At 39.2% G+C, this 16433-nt stretch overlaps 1 protein-coding gene across 3 annotated transcripts; it reads left to right on the forward strand.

Annotated features, from left to right (window-relative positions):
- Positions 1 to 59: 59 nt before the first annotated feature.
- RWDD4 (RWD domain containing 4) lies at positions 60 to 7753 on the forward strand. 3 transcript variants are annotated; one of them, XM_068186999.1, is made up of 8 exons: positions 65 to 146; positions 376 to 456; positions 2835 to 2944; positions 3054 to 3198; positions 3977 to 4091; positions 5367 to 5416; positions 5587 to 5589; positions 6731 to 7753. In XM_068186999.1, the coding sequence occupies exons 1-8, from the start codon at positions 123 to 125 to the stop codon at positions 6761 to 6763; spliced, it is 561 nt and encodes a 186-aa protein (XP_068043100.1). In that variant the 5' UTR covers positions 65 to 122; the 3' UTR covers positions 6764 to 7753. The 3 variants fall into 3 exon arrangements, with proteins under 3 accessions (XP_068043098.1, XP_068043100.1, XP_068043099.1); XM_068186997.1 differs by lacking the exon at positions 6731 to 7753 and having other exon boundaries at positions 60 to 146; positions 5587 to 6703; XM_068186998.1 differs by lacking the exons at positions 376 to 456; positions 6731 to 7753 and having other exon boundaries at positions 90 to 146; positions 5587 to 6703.
- Positions 7754 to 16433: the final 8680 nt, after the last annotated feature.

Consider the following 16433-nt stretch of genomic DNA (forward strand, 5'->3'; position numbering starts at 1 on the left):
GCCCCGGCGGCAGCGGGGCCGGGCCGGGCCGGACGGAGCGGGGCCGGGCCGGAGGGAGCGGGGCCGGCAGCGGGGCCGGGCCGGGCCGGAGGGAGCGGGGCCGGCAGCCGGGAGCCCCGGCCATGGCGGCCAACGAGGACCAGGAGGTGAGTTCCGGGCCCCGCTGCCTGAGCGAGAGCGGAACCAGGGCTGGGAGGGCGGGGTAGAGCCCGTGGCGGGAGCGGGAGGGAAGCGGCGGCCGCTGGAGCGGGCGAGGGGCGGGAGGAGGGAGCCGGGCGGCGGCGGGGCCGGGCACGGCGTCGCGCAGGGAGCGCGGCAGGTGCGGGCGCCGCGCCGGGCTGCGGTCGGTAACCTCTGCTCTGGCCCTGGCCGCAGATGGAGCTGGAAGCGCTGCGCTCCATCTACGAGGGAGACCTGTGCTTCAGGGAGCTCAGCCCGGTGTCCTTCCAGTACAGGGTAAGGCCAGGTTGCACCTTGAAGTTGCTTTGCTGCCTTGCAGTTGCCATACTCGGGGGTTCTAAGCCAAAGAGGTAGCCGATGTGCGGTGAAGGATAGATCCACAGAGCGATTTTTCCGGGTGTTTGGTACAGCAGTGCTTCATAGCACAGAGTGTCATGTATATGAACCTGCTTCCAGCATGGGTTTGTTACCCAGAAGCACAGCACGGGTGAGGTTGGAAGGAGCCACAGTGAGTTGTCTGGTCCAACCTCCCTGCTCGGGCAGGGTCATCCTAGAGCACATGGCACAAGACTGTGTCCAGATGGTTCCTGAAAAATCTACCGTGAGGGAGACAACGTCTCTGAACAATCTGTTCCAGTGCTCGGTCACTGCACAGTGAAGAAATCCTTCCTTATACTCAGGTGGAGCCTCCTGGCCGTCAGTTTCTGCCTGTTACCTCTTGCCCTATTGCTTGGCACCACAAGCCAGTTGTCCCCAAGCCAGGCATCCCACTTGCATGTCTGTGTCCTGCGTAGCCACAGCTGTCGAGTCCTCTGAAGGAGCCAGCCTGCTGTGTAATATTTACCCTAACAGGTCCGAAATGGAGAGATTTACAGAGATGTTTCTATGTAAAATTTGGAGCTTTTGTTAAGTGCTCAGTTACAAGGTTCCAGTCCCATGTCCAAAGATTACTGATCACGTCTTGTTTACCTGCTAAAGAGAAAATCCACAAAATGCTTCGGGCGCGTGCACCAGTAGGGTCTGGTCAGAACAGACATACAGAGAATGCTGAACTTGAGGTACACAACTAGATTCTGGCATGAAATTCTCACCACCTTTCTCAGATTTAAAATCCTGGAAGTTCTTCTGGGCACAGACTGAGACTGATCTTTTGATGGCCAGAAAACTTTACTTAGACACCCATAGGACAGAAGGGAGACTTCTGAAAATGCCATATGCCTGTTTCAGGGAGAAAACATCTAAAATCACCTTTCTGTGGCTTCTTAAATTACTTAAGAATAATGTCACTAATTGTAATGAGAATCAGCTCAATTAATTAATAGCACTTGGAATCCCAGCCATGTAAGAGCAGTCTTTATTCATTTATTGGATCATTCTTAATTAATTTAATTTCTTTTAAAGTGGAAATATGACATGCCTTCAAGCCTAAAGTGTGTCATTTTACTTTTCACTAGCTTTGGTTGTTGCTCATTTTTATTAGACAAAAAATAATTGTCAAAAGTTAGGATAACTCAAATACAATAAAACTTAGTGTCATATAAAGGCAATAATACATCTTTCCCATTAAGAAAAAATTGTATTGTGAGAAGTCATAATGCAGAAGATAGAAAGAATTTGGATGTCTTTGTAGGATTTGTGCTGCACACAGAGAGTGCTTTCCTCAGAGAACCCTGTGAACACTGCAGCCAGTTCTGCTCTTGGTAGCAGTGGGAAAGGAACTGTAAATGCTGCCTTGAAAAATCTTGCAGATTCTTGATTTAAAGTCTTATTTATTTCACCACTAAACAAGTGCTGTTGAGTGTCACTTAGTCCAGTCTGCTGAAGCAGATACTGTAAATAAGAAAGGAGCAATTTTTTACTTTTTTTAATTTTGAAGAACCACAGCCTTACCTTGATTAGGACTTCTCTTGTGGACACACTTTATTCCACATCGTTAGATAAAGGCTGATTTTTATAATGAGGCAAATAAGGGAAAATTTTGGGTGGTTTTAGAAACCTTACTGTGCTAATCTTCCAAATCCTTGTGTGAAGCAGTTATTTCTGATTGTATGTCAGTAGTATGCTGTAATTTGTTTTTTTTTTTTAATCCAGACTCATTCTACTGACTTCTTAACTCTTTTACTACTCATTCTTTCATACAGGGAAATAAAATATCTGTAGGTATAAGACATAAATATTGATGTTCTTACCCATTATTTTTGCTATCTTAGGTTACTAGTTTATTATAATCTTTATTTCAAACCTGTTTTGTGGCTTATTTTCATATTGCTCTGTGCTTAGATGCATGGGGGAGGGGGGAAAGGCTTCATATTTTTTGTTCTCATGTGAGTTAGTATAATATTTGGCTTGAAGATATTACAAAGTAGCTTTTAAGCAAAGGAATTAAAAAACCCCAACCATAAAAAGAGATTTGACAGTTTCTGCTGCTTCTTCTAGAATGAAAAAACTGCAGGGTAATTGTTAATATTGATGTCTAAAATTTAATGCTCTTTCTAGGTAACAGCTTTATTTTCTAACTGATAACTCTCAAAGTAGTTGTCTCAAGGAATTTTGATGATCTAAAAGAAGTAATAGACTTCTGTATTGGCTTCATAATCCTCAGAAAGTGACTGGAAACTGTTGATTTATAAAGTTGGGTTTTTTTACCTCTTCAGATAGGTGAAAGTGGAGATCCCAAAGCCTTTCTAATAGAGGTTTCTTGGCCAGAAACATATCCACAAACAGCACCAGTCATATCGATGGATGCTTTCTTCAACAACACAATGTAAGTGTTTGTGACAGCTTCACACTCTGGCTTTGTGGTGGGGGCTCTTTCTTTGAAAAGCTTTTTATCACCTGTCTAGTTTACAGTTAAATTTAATGATTTCTTTTAGATCCTCAGCTATTAAGCAAAGTATATTGGATAAGTTAATGGTAGAAGTTGAAGCAAATCTTGGAACTGCAATGACATACACACTTTTTGAATATGCCAAAGACAATAAGGAGGTGTTCATGGAAAATCAACCTGTTAACACTGTGGTATGTAGATAAATTCTGATTTTAATGTTGTGCTTTTAAAACTGAAAAAAACCCACTGATTATTATAACCTGAATACTTCAGAGTTCTCTCTAAGATGTAAATCCGTTCATTGGTTATACATGTTAGTGGCTGAAAGGGACACACAAAGTATGGTGCCGCAATGCTCTGTGGTGATAATTGTTCTATTTGATAGTTATTTTGCTGTTACACCAAAATGTTTGCAGCCTGCTGTTATGTCCCACAGGATAACATTAAAATAGAGACCTTGAGCAGAAGCAAAAAAAAAAAGGAAGCTGAAACAGAGATGTGTCTGTTGAGGATTGGAGGGCTGGCAATTTACTGCAGCCTTCCTGGAATTGTGTAAGTGCACCTCCAGGCTCTTAAAGTAGTCAGGCTGGGTCAATTTGTGTCTTTTGGGTTGTGTAAGCACATTGTTTGCCATGATGGTGCAGCAGATCTGCTTTGAGGAGGAAGGAATGATTTCTGTGCGTGTGACATCTGAATCCATTCAGACTAAATCACACCCTATGATTAAAATTTCAAAGTGAAAAAGGTGCCCTTTGCAACTGGAAGAGAATAATTCCAGTTTCTAACACATGGGGTTTTTTTAAAGTACAGCCCTGATTATACGTGGATTAAAAGCTGCAGGCTGCTGACAGCGTTGCTTCTTTCTGACAGTCTGGGTATTTCAGTCGGTCAGGTTCAGTAATCACATCACACAGGGATATCCATGGAACTAACATGCAAAATGTTTACAACCACTTTTATCCTTCTCAGACTTCAGTAAGCAATAGTATTTCAATTGGAACTCCTGATGTGCCACCAAGTAAGAAAAAAGAGAAAAAGGAGCAGTTATCCAAAACCCAGAAACGAAAACTAGCCGATAAAACAGGTTTGTTCGCTATACTAATCTTTGCCTTGATCAGTATGAAAATCCAAATTTTATACCAAGGACACCTGGCTAGAGAAAGGGTAACTAGTAATTTGTTTATAAGATGAACTACTTTAAGTCTGTGGTCTCCATTTTATTTGTTCTAGATAAATTATTCTTGCCTGAGATGTTAGTTCTGGTCACAGCAACTTTCTATAGAGTTATGATTTAATGACATCTTTGTTTTATTTTATTTCACTTGGTAACAAAAAAGAAATTTTCAAAAAACACTTGTGGAAGGAGAGGATTTGGGACCTCTAGAAATTTACTTTCAGGAAAAAATGCAGTTTGTTGATGGGCTCTCATCAACATTTTAATAATGCACATTATTAAAAATATAATTTCTAAACAAAAGTATTTTATTTGGAACCCAAAATAAAGCACCTAATTTAGTTTGCATTCTAGAAATAGAAGTGCTTCTGCAGATACTTAATGCTTTCAATGAAATAGAAGAATTTTGATTGAAAGTGTTGATTACTTCAGTTAATTTTGCTGATGGGCCTTTCATATTCACCTTCAGTTTTCAGTAATGATCTGGCTACTACTATCCTGTTGTAGCAATAAGTTGTACCCAGCAATTTCAGCATATTCTGCATATAATTTCAGCAATTTCTGCATATAATCTACCTAACCTAATGTATAATTGGCAAGCTTAATGTTAACTGTATAAAGGAAAAGCTGTATAAAATGTAGTTCTTTGACAGAATTCATCATTGCTGGTCAGCCCAGCTCATCTAAACTAAATTTCAGGTGAACTGAGGTGTTCTTATTTAAATTGAATTACTTTGAATCACACAATCAGGAGAATCACCAAGGCTGGAAGAGACCTTCAAGTTCATCTATCCAACTGTCAACCCATCACCACCACAATGACCCCTAAACCTATCCCCAAGTGCCACATCCAGACACCTCTGGAACACTTCCAGAGACAGTCACTCCACCACATCCCTAGGCCCCTTATTCCAGTACCTAGCTACCCTTCCAGTGAAAAATGGTTTTTTGAAATCTAATGTGAACCTCTCCTGGCACAGCTTAAGGCCATTTCATTTCCTCCTTTCACTTTGAGGTTAGTTGAAGAACACACTGTGTTTAAGACATTAAAATCTGCTTCTGTTCTCATGGCTTCAGAGCACAGAAATTGAGGGGTTTGGATGTTTAGCATTTTGTGGGTCGATTTTGAAGAAAGATAAATATTCCCCTTAGCTTGTGTGCTGAAATTAAAATCTTTTTCTGCAGATAACAAAGGAGAGCTTCCACGAGGATGGAACTGGGTTGATGTAATTAAGGTAAAGTGAGTGTATTATATACAGTATTGTGAACATGCTGTGTATGTAAATTAAAAATTATTTGTACTTATATCTGAAGAAAACTGATCTGATAAATTTTTTTCTTGCTTTTCTTCCTAACTATGTTTGGATTTGACTTTGATGTCTGATTAATTTCTATATGTGTCCAGCATGTAAGTATTTTCAAGTTCCCTTTTTTTACTCTTTTTTTAGAAAGATTTGTAAGAAAGAATAAGAAATGCTTCTTATTTTGGATTCTAATTTACAGATTTCTCAAAAGCTTTAAAATGCTAGTTCTTCTGAATATTAGTGTGAAGGATGTCACTCTTTGAACTTCATTGGTTTCTTTTTTATTTACTGAGCAATTAAATTTTAATTTTGTGATGAGAGGACTTTGCTAACCAAATGCACTGCAAACACTCTGTCTTCATATGACAAGAAGATTTAAAATAAGGTTAGTAGTGCTGCCAGGTTCTGGAGGGCAGTGGATAAGTAAGAAATAAAAGGGAGCTGTCCCAAGTGGGAGCACCTCGCTGTCTCCTACAAGCCTCATTCTCTTCTGCAACTCCTCCAGTGAAGAATTCTTTTCTACTTGCTCTCTCATTATTGGTTTCTTCCACCCTCTTGTCTTTGCTGATTCAGTGAAAATCACTGCTTGACAATTTTGAAAGCAAACTATTTTATTTTACACAGTTGAGGCAATTTTCACTGTAAGACCTAACACCAGTTCCAGTTGTTAAATAAGACCAAGTAAATTATGAAGGTTTGGGCAGAGTCCTTCTGAGTTAAAAGTGGCTATTTATAGTGAATGTCTTGGTTTTCAGATAGATCTCATGATAGGCATGCTACTTTTAATAATTATAAGCCTAGCTTTAAAAGGTGATAAATACTAAGTTAATGTTACTGTCTATTTTTATATTGTTTAAATTTCTGTATGGGAATTCTCTCAGAGGTGTGTGAAGATAATGTTCCATTACTTCATCTTTTTTTTTTTTCTCTTTTGGAGAGCTGGTGATAAAGCCTTCAAATTTAATAGAAACAGTGCCCTGAGGTTTTTCTGGGGTTTATTTGTGGTTTGTTTGGTTTTTTTTTTTAAATCCAGCTTTCATGATCAGAAAATAAGTTCGTTTAGTGTTTAAGTTAAGAATTAATTTTTGATACTTTTCAGTCTTTTGATACAGTAGAACAATCAGTCTGTATTGTTGATTAAGTAATCTGCATGTTCAGTGTGAGATGGAAATAATGTTCTTGTTTCCCAATAAATGTAATGACAATCTAAACTTTGAATACTTTCTTTTTGTGTCTCTTTTATAGTTAAGCAAAACTGGTTCTAAAGATGATGAATAAAGGACTTTGGTACAAGGAAACTCCACCTTTTAATACAGTGCAATTCTGGCTCACCATCTCTCTCTTAATAACTTTCATATTTGTTGAAGTAAACATTTTATAAAGCTCGATTTCCTAACTTGTAAATCTAGTCACACAAGCTTATCTAGAGACCATGTGGTCGTCTTCAGAAAAATCACCCAACAAACTTGCCTTAAATGAAGGTTAGAATGTGACAAAGGATATAGAGAGCCAGTGTGATGAATAGTGCTGAAGTGTTTATTAATTTATATTTAGTCTGTAGTAAAATCCTGTTATAGTGAACCCAATGATACTGTAAACATTTCCTGATGTTCTTATTCCAGTTGAAGAAAGAAGCACTATAACAGTGATTGGTGGCTTGATGGCTTAATTCATCAAAATAAATTCTTCCATGGAAATAAAAACTTTGTCATTCGTTTATCTAGTATGAACTAGAAGGAGAACATAGAAATTGTTGCATTGCAAAACAGGCTGGAGCTTGTGGTCTCGTTTTCACTAGTTGCTGGCTGAAATACTAAATACTAGTGAAAGCAAGGCCAAATATTCTAGTCTGCTCAAAAATGAATGGTTGTAGCAGGAGTGCAGCTTCTTTATTCTCCACAATATCCCATCTGTTGGTCTTTCTCCAGTGTGCATGTTTACAGACAGTGGGATGCCTGAGGAGGGGCAAAAGTGCTTTCTTGCTAGTGTCTCAATGACTGTTGGGGTTTTGTAGCTGCTTCATTGGAGAAATAGGCATTCTTTGGAGGGATTTGCTGACTAAGTGGTAGGACAGTGGAAATCAGTAATCCATCAGACGTTTTGGGAGAACTTCTTTGTGAGAGCTCTTGTTTTTTCTTAATCTGCTCTCTTGCATAAGAAGAAGTCATCTTTACTGTATGAACTGTTATTGAATACAAAATGCCTTAATGTCTTTTATTATTTTTGTTTTGTTTTGAGATGAACTTTAATAAATGCCTATTTATCTGCTGTGGTATTGTATTTATTCTTTTAAACTCTGTATTGCCTGCTGCACTTTTCACTTTGCAAATTTGAACTGGAAAGGACTCTTACAAAGAAAGCATTCTTAAAAATTGCTGAAAGAATTCCATCTTCCCTCTTGTGGTATATGATCTTCGGGGTGGCTGTGTGTGTTATTGATAGTTTGTTATTGCTTACCAGGATCACAGGGCAGTATCCATTGCGTTCAGCGCACGCAGAGCAAGTCCAGTGTCCCTTTGGAAGAGTGTGCTCCACTGTGTACAGCCCCCATCATTTCAGAAAGTCTGGCTTCTTTTTGAACTCTACTCTCATGTAGTAAAATGTTGTAAAGTACAAAAAGGAGGACTTTTGCTGCAGTCTGAACAAGAGTGCCTGGCGCGGAGTGCCGATGCCGGGAGAAGTTGCTCTGGCAGTACACGGTGAACCTGTAGCGGGGAAGGGCATTTAGTTTTAGTCTCTGCCAGCACAAGGACAGCCAGGACTATCATGAGTTCTCCAAGGGGAGTTGACATGTTTCTGCTGGTATCCTTGGTGTATAAATCAAATTGCTATGACAATTTATCTGAAAAGATTAGTTATGAGAGAGTGGGGGAAGGACAAAAAAGAACCGCATCTCTTGCCTTCCAGAAGGACAAAAAAGAACCGCATCTCTTGCCTTCCATAGTGTTACTGTGTGTAATTTGGTAACCTTGTGAAATGCATGCTTTTTCAGATCCTAGTCTGTAAATCACATGCTTTCATGAAGATACCTGAGTCTTCTCTGGTTCTGTTAGTAAATGTAATTACTTTGAAGTCTAATTTCACAGGAAGTATTTTGCATTGGAAATTTTTATACCTGTTTTTTCCTTCTGTGTAAATTGTGAAAGGTAATTTGTGTCGTTCAAACCATTTTCTAATATGATGTGATGGCTGGGACAGGATCATTTAAAGAATCTGGGGACTTGATATGGAGAGGCCTGAGCAGTGATAAATGAGAGTAAGGAAAAATCTAATGATTCTTACCAAGCAAGGCACAATTGTAAATAAGAGATCATGACTTATGAAGGAATTCTAACCACTGTTGAAAAATCTACTGCCACCTTTTTTTTTTTTTTTTTTTACAAAGACCTACTGGCAGTGGAAAATCGGTGATTACTCAGCAGGATTAGAGTCTCTTGATTGTATGGCTACACCCCCTATTTAAATTAATGAGTTTTGCAGTAGAGCTTTGTTTGGCCTGAGAAGACAAGTGTCAATACTAGTAACAGTAAATAAAAGGTAGCAAATGTCCAGAAAGCTGTGGGTACCATGACCGAAGATGCCCCGTTGCACTCTAATGTATCGAACTCCAGGGAGTAATGCAGACTGCCTTTAAGTATGTTGGATAGAGAGGTGATTAGTCAGCAGTGTGTGCCTAGCATGTCCTGCTCACCCCCTTGGTCAGCCTGACACAGGCACACTGAAATCAAGACTGATAATTTCTGCAGTCCTCTTCTGACTGGTTGTATGTGGGGTGGGTAGATAAAGAGTGCCCAACTGAGGAGCAATTACATTTTGGTGAGTCAAAGACCAGTAGGAAAAAAGCCAGCATTTCTCCACAGAGGACCTGTGGCAAAAGTGCAAACGTAAGGATACTATCCTCTTCTCATGTGAGGCAATACAAATGATTTTGGGTTACACTGTGAAATTTGTGCTGTGAAAATCCTTGAACTGGTCTGAACCAGAAATAATTTCCCTTTGGAAATTGTTTTCTTCAACAGTATGGCACCCTAAGCTCTTGCAGTTAGCAGCAGAGTGCAGTGGGGAGGAGATGTTCGTTCAACAGCGAGAATACCAGAAGTGTGAGAATTCTGGGTGGATTGGAGGAGGAAGTGGATGGGGGAAAACATCCTCATAAGCAAAACTAGAAGAGCATAGGGGATAAATTTTCACTGCTCCAGGACAATACAACAAAAGCTAAATTCTGGCATCAGTTTGGGATATGGTAAGGGACAAGAGGATTGTAGATGTTTTTCTGTTGCCCTGGTTTCTTTCACCAACATGGATTTGGCTTCATCTCAGAGTGGGTCTGTTTTGTGGCTGTGGGAAGAATTTCTGTTTGCCTGTTATGTTTCCTGTTACTCTCTTTCTGAGCCCATGTAAGCAGCCGCTGAAAGCCTGGTGTACTCTCAGAAATAACTTAAGACAAAGCATATTGACTAGGCACTGGGAAATCATGAACTCTTTGTCCTATCTCTCCTTCATTCAGAGCAAAGTGAGGAGTGGCTCCAAATGTCTTAATTACACGAGACATGAAAATCTACATCCCTGGTGTCCTGTCAGACTGAAAATGTTACATCACTGTCCCTTGCTGCTGTGTCTGAGCATTCATGCCTGTGGTTCCTACAGACGTGTCTGAAGTATTCATGTTAAAAATAGGGCAGAAATTGGACAACTCTTGTGGTTAGCTACTACAAGGTGTTTATGTCGTGAGATGGGATAAGGTCACAGCAGTGAAAGGGAAAGCCAAGCTGTAACTACAGAGCCTTGGAGTTAGGAGAGGAGTGAAGTTGTGTGGGTGTCTCCGAGGGCAGAGTTGCTTCTGCAGTGTCTGTGTTACTGCTAATGGTCAGAAAGGGAAAATTAGCCTGCTCTGAGTTGGAAGATACCGTTCAAGAAGCGATATAGAAGGAAGAAAGAAATCTTTTTCTCAAACAATTACCTGCTATAATGTCATTGAAAGACAGTAAACATAGCCTTGACTGAATTTGCTCTTCAGAGCAGAATCTTACTTTGAATCAGTAATGCAGTAATGCTGTCAGGAATGCATTTTATGATTTCCTGCAGGTAAAACAAATGTGAATAAAGCATCATCATGTGAAGAGCTGCTGTTCCACTGTAGAGAACCATTTGATCTCTACCTATAGTGAAAATGATGCTTCAATTGACCTTGAAGACACAGATTTTATAATAGCTCAGGGAAAAGGTCGTAGCCCATCAATAAAACATAGACAGCCTCTGTAGATGGTTAACAAATTTTGCCCAGCATTATCAGTTATATATTTTTCTGTGAAGATCAGCACTTGAGTATTACCAGGTTTTAGTGAACTGGTATATTGCATAATTATGATTTTCCTTTCCCCTCCTTATGCCATATGTCTTTAGATGATAAAAGTACAGGATGTCATATAGAAATTTATTTCCAAAACTAAAATAGTGCTAAAGGAAAGGAAATAATCCTACTCAGAAGTATGGATATGCCAAAATTAAATCTGGCTATGTGATGTTTGTATAAAAAAGAATTCATAGGAAGATTTTCTTTCTGTGACTAAGTGGTTTTTTTGGATTTGTTTGTGGGTTGGTTTTTTTGCCCAGTAGGGTCCAAACAGATGGTTGGTGCTTTTCTTCCTAGTGTCCCTGTTAGTGGGAAAACAATACAAAAACTGAGTTTTAGTACCCTCCTAAGGCTGAAAAGAGAAAAAAGTTTTCACTTAGTGAAAGCAAATAAAGTAGCAGAACTGTGTCTGGAACAAAGTGGACCTTTGAACAGGATGGCCAGGTACTGAGGCAAATTAATTTGCTTTAATAAAACATACCGGATATGAGTGGTTTAGTCTGCTTCAGAGTCTATCTTCATGTGGTGGATTTGTGACTTATAAATGCTTATGAATAATTTTAGCTTTTATACAGAAAGGTGTATTGGGTAGGAGGAAGAAAATAGAAACTACTGATGGTATTTATTCCTCACACCTGGAATGAGTTAAAATAATCTGTGTCATGTCACATATAATATAATGCACAAGGTACAACGTGTCACTCCTGTTTTATTTTCTCCTGTTTTAAATGTTTGTACTTGAGACCTGTATTACAATCTCTGACTGGACAAAATTGGGCAGAATCTCCTTGTGATCATCACATTGATCTTTGTTTCACAGACACAAGCTCTACTCTGTTAGATGCTGTACCGATGAACACAGAGGAAGCAAGGCAGGTCACTGTCTTTCAAGATCAGGAAATGGGAAAGATATTCTATGAGGACACACATGCTAAATATGAAAAGCAAATACTCAGCTTCTTTGGATATCTGTTTAGGGAGAGAAGATGACAGTAGAAGTGAAGAGTGGAAGAAGGAGGAAGGATCTTGAATTTGGAGCCTTAAGAACATGGTTGGTTAGTCTTCTAAAAATTACAGTTGATAAACATATGTTGTTTCTTTGTATGTTAAAACATCTCTTAAGGTATTTTAAAAGATGGTAAAATATTTTTTAAAGTGTTACTAGTAAACCCTTGAGGGGAGGAAAGAATGTCACCAGAAAAAAGTTATACATAGGAACAAACCTAGAAATTTTGATTTGAAGCTGTGGGATTCTTGTGTATCAAGCAAATGCAATTTCTGTTATGTGAAGAGTGGAGACAACTCAAAAGCCTCACTTCCTCTTTTCTGCAAGATTCTGAGTAGCTTAATATTTTGAGTGTTGCAAGCTCAGAATTTTATCTGTTGGAAGGAAGGGGAGTACATAAAATTTGGATTTAGTTGTACATTTTGCAAATTTAAATCCAGCTCGTCAGTATTTAAATTTCCAGTTAAATGTGTGTCTTGTAAGCAGAATGGTTAAAGTGGGATTTGCTATGCATGTGCTCATGAACACAGTCTTGGTGAGGTACATGGTTACATCATATCACTTCAGGTATCAACATACAAAGATTAAGAAGATCTGTAAGAATATCTGTCTTATTTGGGAAATATTTATCCTCTAACTCATTCAAAGTTTCTGCCATCAAACACAGGAAAATAATCAAAATTACAATGATTTTTTTTTTTAAAGTTACAACAACCTGATCTCACTATGCTTATTTGTGCTAGAATCAGAGGCAGAAAGAAATGCATTAATGGAAGAATGCTTTCCTCAATTACACAACTACTGTAAAGAAAGAGGTTGTAACTCCAGCTGGTGGACCTGAGGTGGGGGCATCCAGGTGGTGTCAGAAATTATCACCATCGTGTTTCACTACTTGTGGAAATTTTGAAGAAGTATCAGAGATGAGATATCGAAAAATTGTTGTAAGGTTTTCCAGATATTTGTTTTTAATTCTGGAATTCTATTGAATTTATACTTTTAGGGTACAGTAAGTGCATTATTGGTTTTGGTATGTAAAGAAAGGGCATATTGTAAATCTAGAATGCAAAAGAGGAAGGGACAGTAATACAAAGTCTTGACTGATGCAGACCATAAGAAACCTGATAGGTTTGTGCTAGATTAGGTTTGTGTGTAGATTGGGTTTGTATTTGTGTCCTTGAATGTGTGGGTTTTTCCCATTGTTTTCAGGTTTTATGGGGCAAAAGCCTGATAATCTCATCATCTCAGGAATATTATGAAAGAAAATCTTATAATTACTTAAAGGTATAATTGGAAGAATTAACCTAACTGACATAATGCAAAAGCAGACACTGTTCTGTTGTGTCTCAAGGGGTATCAAAAGAGATCATTCTGACCTAAAAAGCAGTCCAGACAGATGGTAATCAAGCAGGTGTTACTCAACACTTTTTGGGAACTGGCAAATCATCAAAAGTAAAAATGGAGTTAATTCTAACAGAGAATTGTACTCAGACATTTCAGATGAGCAGGATCTGTTTAATGTGTCATCTTCATTCCCAGAAGGAAGCTGAAATAGAAGGAAATCAGATTTGACAAGCAGGACTTCCCTCTCTTGAAACTCTGCTGGGACTGATGGCTGCATTGTCCTCCAGGTGTTTTTCAGTATCTTTCAGAACAGTTTTTTCCATGATTTTACCTGGCACTGAAATGAGACTGACAGGCCTGTAACTTCCAGGGTCCTCCTTCCTGCCCTTCTTGAAAATCAAGGGCAATATCACCCAGCTTCCAGTCCACTGGGATTTCTCTGGATTCTGAAAACCACTCAAAAATCAAGAGAGTTTTTGCAATGACATCAGCCAGCTCCTTGAGGATTCTCAAATTAATCCCATTAGGCCCTGTATATTTTCAGGGATCCAGCTGAAGCAGCAGATCCTGCTCAGCTTCAGGATCAGCTGGGATGAGCCCTGGTCTTCCATCTCATGGCAGTGAAACCCCCTTGTTTCCTCATCTGTGTTGAAGACAGAGGCGAAGAACACCTTAAACACCTCTGCCTGGTCCCTGTCCCTGTTTGTGAAGTGACCATCCTCAACCTGTAACAGGCCAATGTTATTTTTCACTGCTTATTGTCATTAATATATTTGACAAAAACCTTTTATTGTCCCTGACAGTTCTGGCCAGCTTCATCTCCAACTGAGCTTTGGCTGCACAAATTTTCTCCCTACAGTGGCAAGAAGCATCTCTGTATTCTTCCCATGTCACCTGACCTTGCTTCCACTGGGCATACACCTTCCCTTTTTTCCCCTTGTTTGTGAGAAAGAGTCCTTGTTCAGCAGAAGGGCCTTCTGCCTTGTCTGACTTCGGACATTTGGGAATTGTTGCTCCTGTGCTATTAGGAGGAGATGTTTAAAAAGTGACCAGCATTGATGGACCCCAGCACCAGCAAAAACATTTTCCCAGGAGATTTCACTTACTAGTTCCCTGAGTAACCTGAAATCTACTCTTCTCATGTCCATTTTGTTGCAAATACTTACAAACTGCAGCCTACCAGGTGAGTGCTAAATTCTCTCTGTTCAGAAGTTGTTCAGTTATGGAGTAAATATGCATTTCTTTCCAATCTGTTAAGGAGATTAATTTATTCTTCATTAATCTGAACGTGATTCACTTCTTTAATCAATGGAAATCTAATTGCTAAGCACTTACATGAAAAAACACTGAGTCTGAAGAATTTCCTTCAGCATTTTATCGTGCAAATGAATTGTATATTTAAATGAGCAGCAGAGCTTTTCTCATTATAGCATGAAGTACAGCACTGGAAGATATTATCTGAAGGAAAATATTCCCTGAGCCTTTACTGATGATGCTGGTTACACTGTCATCAAACAGATATATGAGATTTTATCCCCATCTTAGAGATGGTGTAACTTTCCCAGTTGAGATACATGCTTGTTAAAACAGAGGTAATAAGTCTCAAATCCACATTTGTCCATCTGCCAAACTGTGCAGCAACCTGGTAGGCAAGAGCTGCACCTACCTCAAGTAATGGTGTTCTTTAATCATGTTTTATGATTAGAGCAGCTTCTTAACTTTCCAGTATGTCCTCACAGCTTGTCTTGTAGTGATGTTCGTAACACATTTTTCAGGGATATTTTCAGCAGAGATCTGTGCACAGGCAGCAAGCTAAGAACAAACGGCTCAGCACTTTCCAGAAACTGCATAACATATTTCAAGAGTATGCTCCACTTGCTCTCAGAGAGGACGCATCCGCTGAGCTTCTGGAGACAGGTGAGACTAGAACCCCAAAATTAGGAGAAGGGCATTCAGCCAGAATGATCAGCAATACATCATTTCCTAAAAGAGGGGGACAGATTAGTTTTGGTAATAAGTTAGAAGACATCGTGACATCATGGGTTTTGGCACTCCTCAGAATCTCGTGGTAGGACAAGCAATTCTTTACTGAGAGGGTTACCACTATAATAAATATGTAAAATAGACATTATTTTGCAATAACCCTAAATGCCTTTTCCTGTTCAGTGTGCCTTTTAATCCACTTTAACATATGTAACTCTTTTTACAGTCTGCAGGCAACTCTTTAGACTCTACTAGAGGACCAGAAAGCCTGGAGTTTGGCCAAACAAAATAAAACACATGCTGTGAAATGCTATTTAACTGCAGAGAATAAAGTGACTACTGCAGAGTAGTCTTAATAACACAATAATAATTTAACAGCAAAGCCACAGATTTCATGAGCTTCTTACAAACAAATCTTTTCTGGGTTCGATATTAAGAACAAAAGAAAATCAGATATTTTCTCTGAGGTTCAAAGGGGTTGTACATCAGAGCTAATGAAGTCACTTAGTACTTCTTTCTTAGCACAGAGCTATGAGTATTTTATCATGTTCATATAAATGTCTCTGTCCCCAGTCCTCCACCACGTGGAGGATTGAGTCCTACATGTCTACAGACATGTCTGTCTGTACTGTGTATGACTTGCATGTTAAGCTCCTCACCTTATAAAAGCCTTATGTTGCTTAATGTAAGTGGAAACATATGAAGCAGCATAAGGGGAGAGGAGCTAATTACAATAATTCTGGAAGAGGTTTCTAGGGTATTTTATCCATTGCTTAGAATTCCAATTAAAATTACATATCTTGTGAAGAGCTTCTGATATCAGGTTCTTATTTGTACCTGAAAGTTGGATGGTTTCCTTTTTTAAAAGGGGAAAAATATTCATAAGAAAGAAATGTCTTTTGTAAGTTCTACAGCTTCTTTCAAGTTGTGATGTAAAACATATGCCTGCAGCTTAGTTACGAAGGAGTCATAAAATGGTTGGGAGGGACCTTTAAGGGTCATCTAGTTCAACTCCCCTGCAATGACATCTTTAACATAGCCCCATCCAATCTTACCTTGAAGTTTCCACAGACTGGACATCCACCACCTCTCTGGGCAATTTGTTCCTATGTTTCACCAGCCCCATCATAAAAATCTTCTTCCTCATCTTCAGTCTGAATCTATGCTCTTTAAGTTTAAAACCATTACCCCTTGTCCTAGGACAATAAGCCCTGCTAAAATATTTGTCCCCATCTTTATTAGAAGCCCCCTCTAAGTAGTGACAG

This window comes from Anomalospiza imberbis, chromosome 4 (genome assembly GCF_031753505.1).
Source record: "Anomalospiza imberbis isolate Cuckoo-Finch-1a 21T00152 chromosome 4, ASM3175350v1, whole genome shotgun sequence".
NCBI classification, from domain to species: domain Eukaryota; kingdom Metazoa; phylum Chordata; class Aves; order Passeriformes; family Viduidae; genus Anomalospiza; species Anomalospiza imberbis.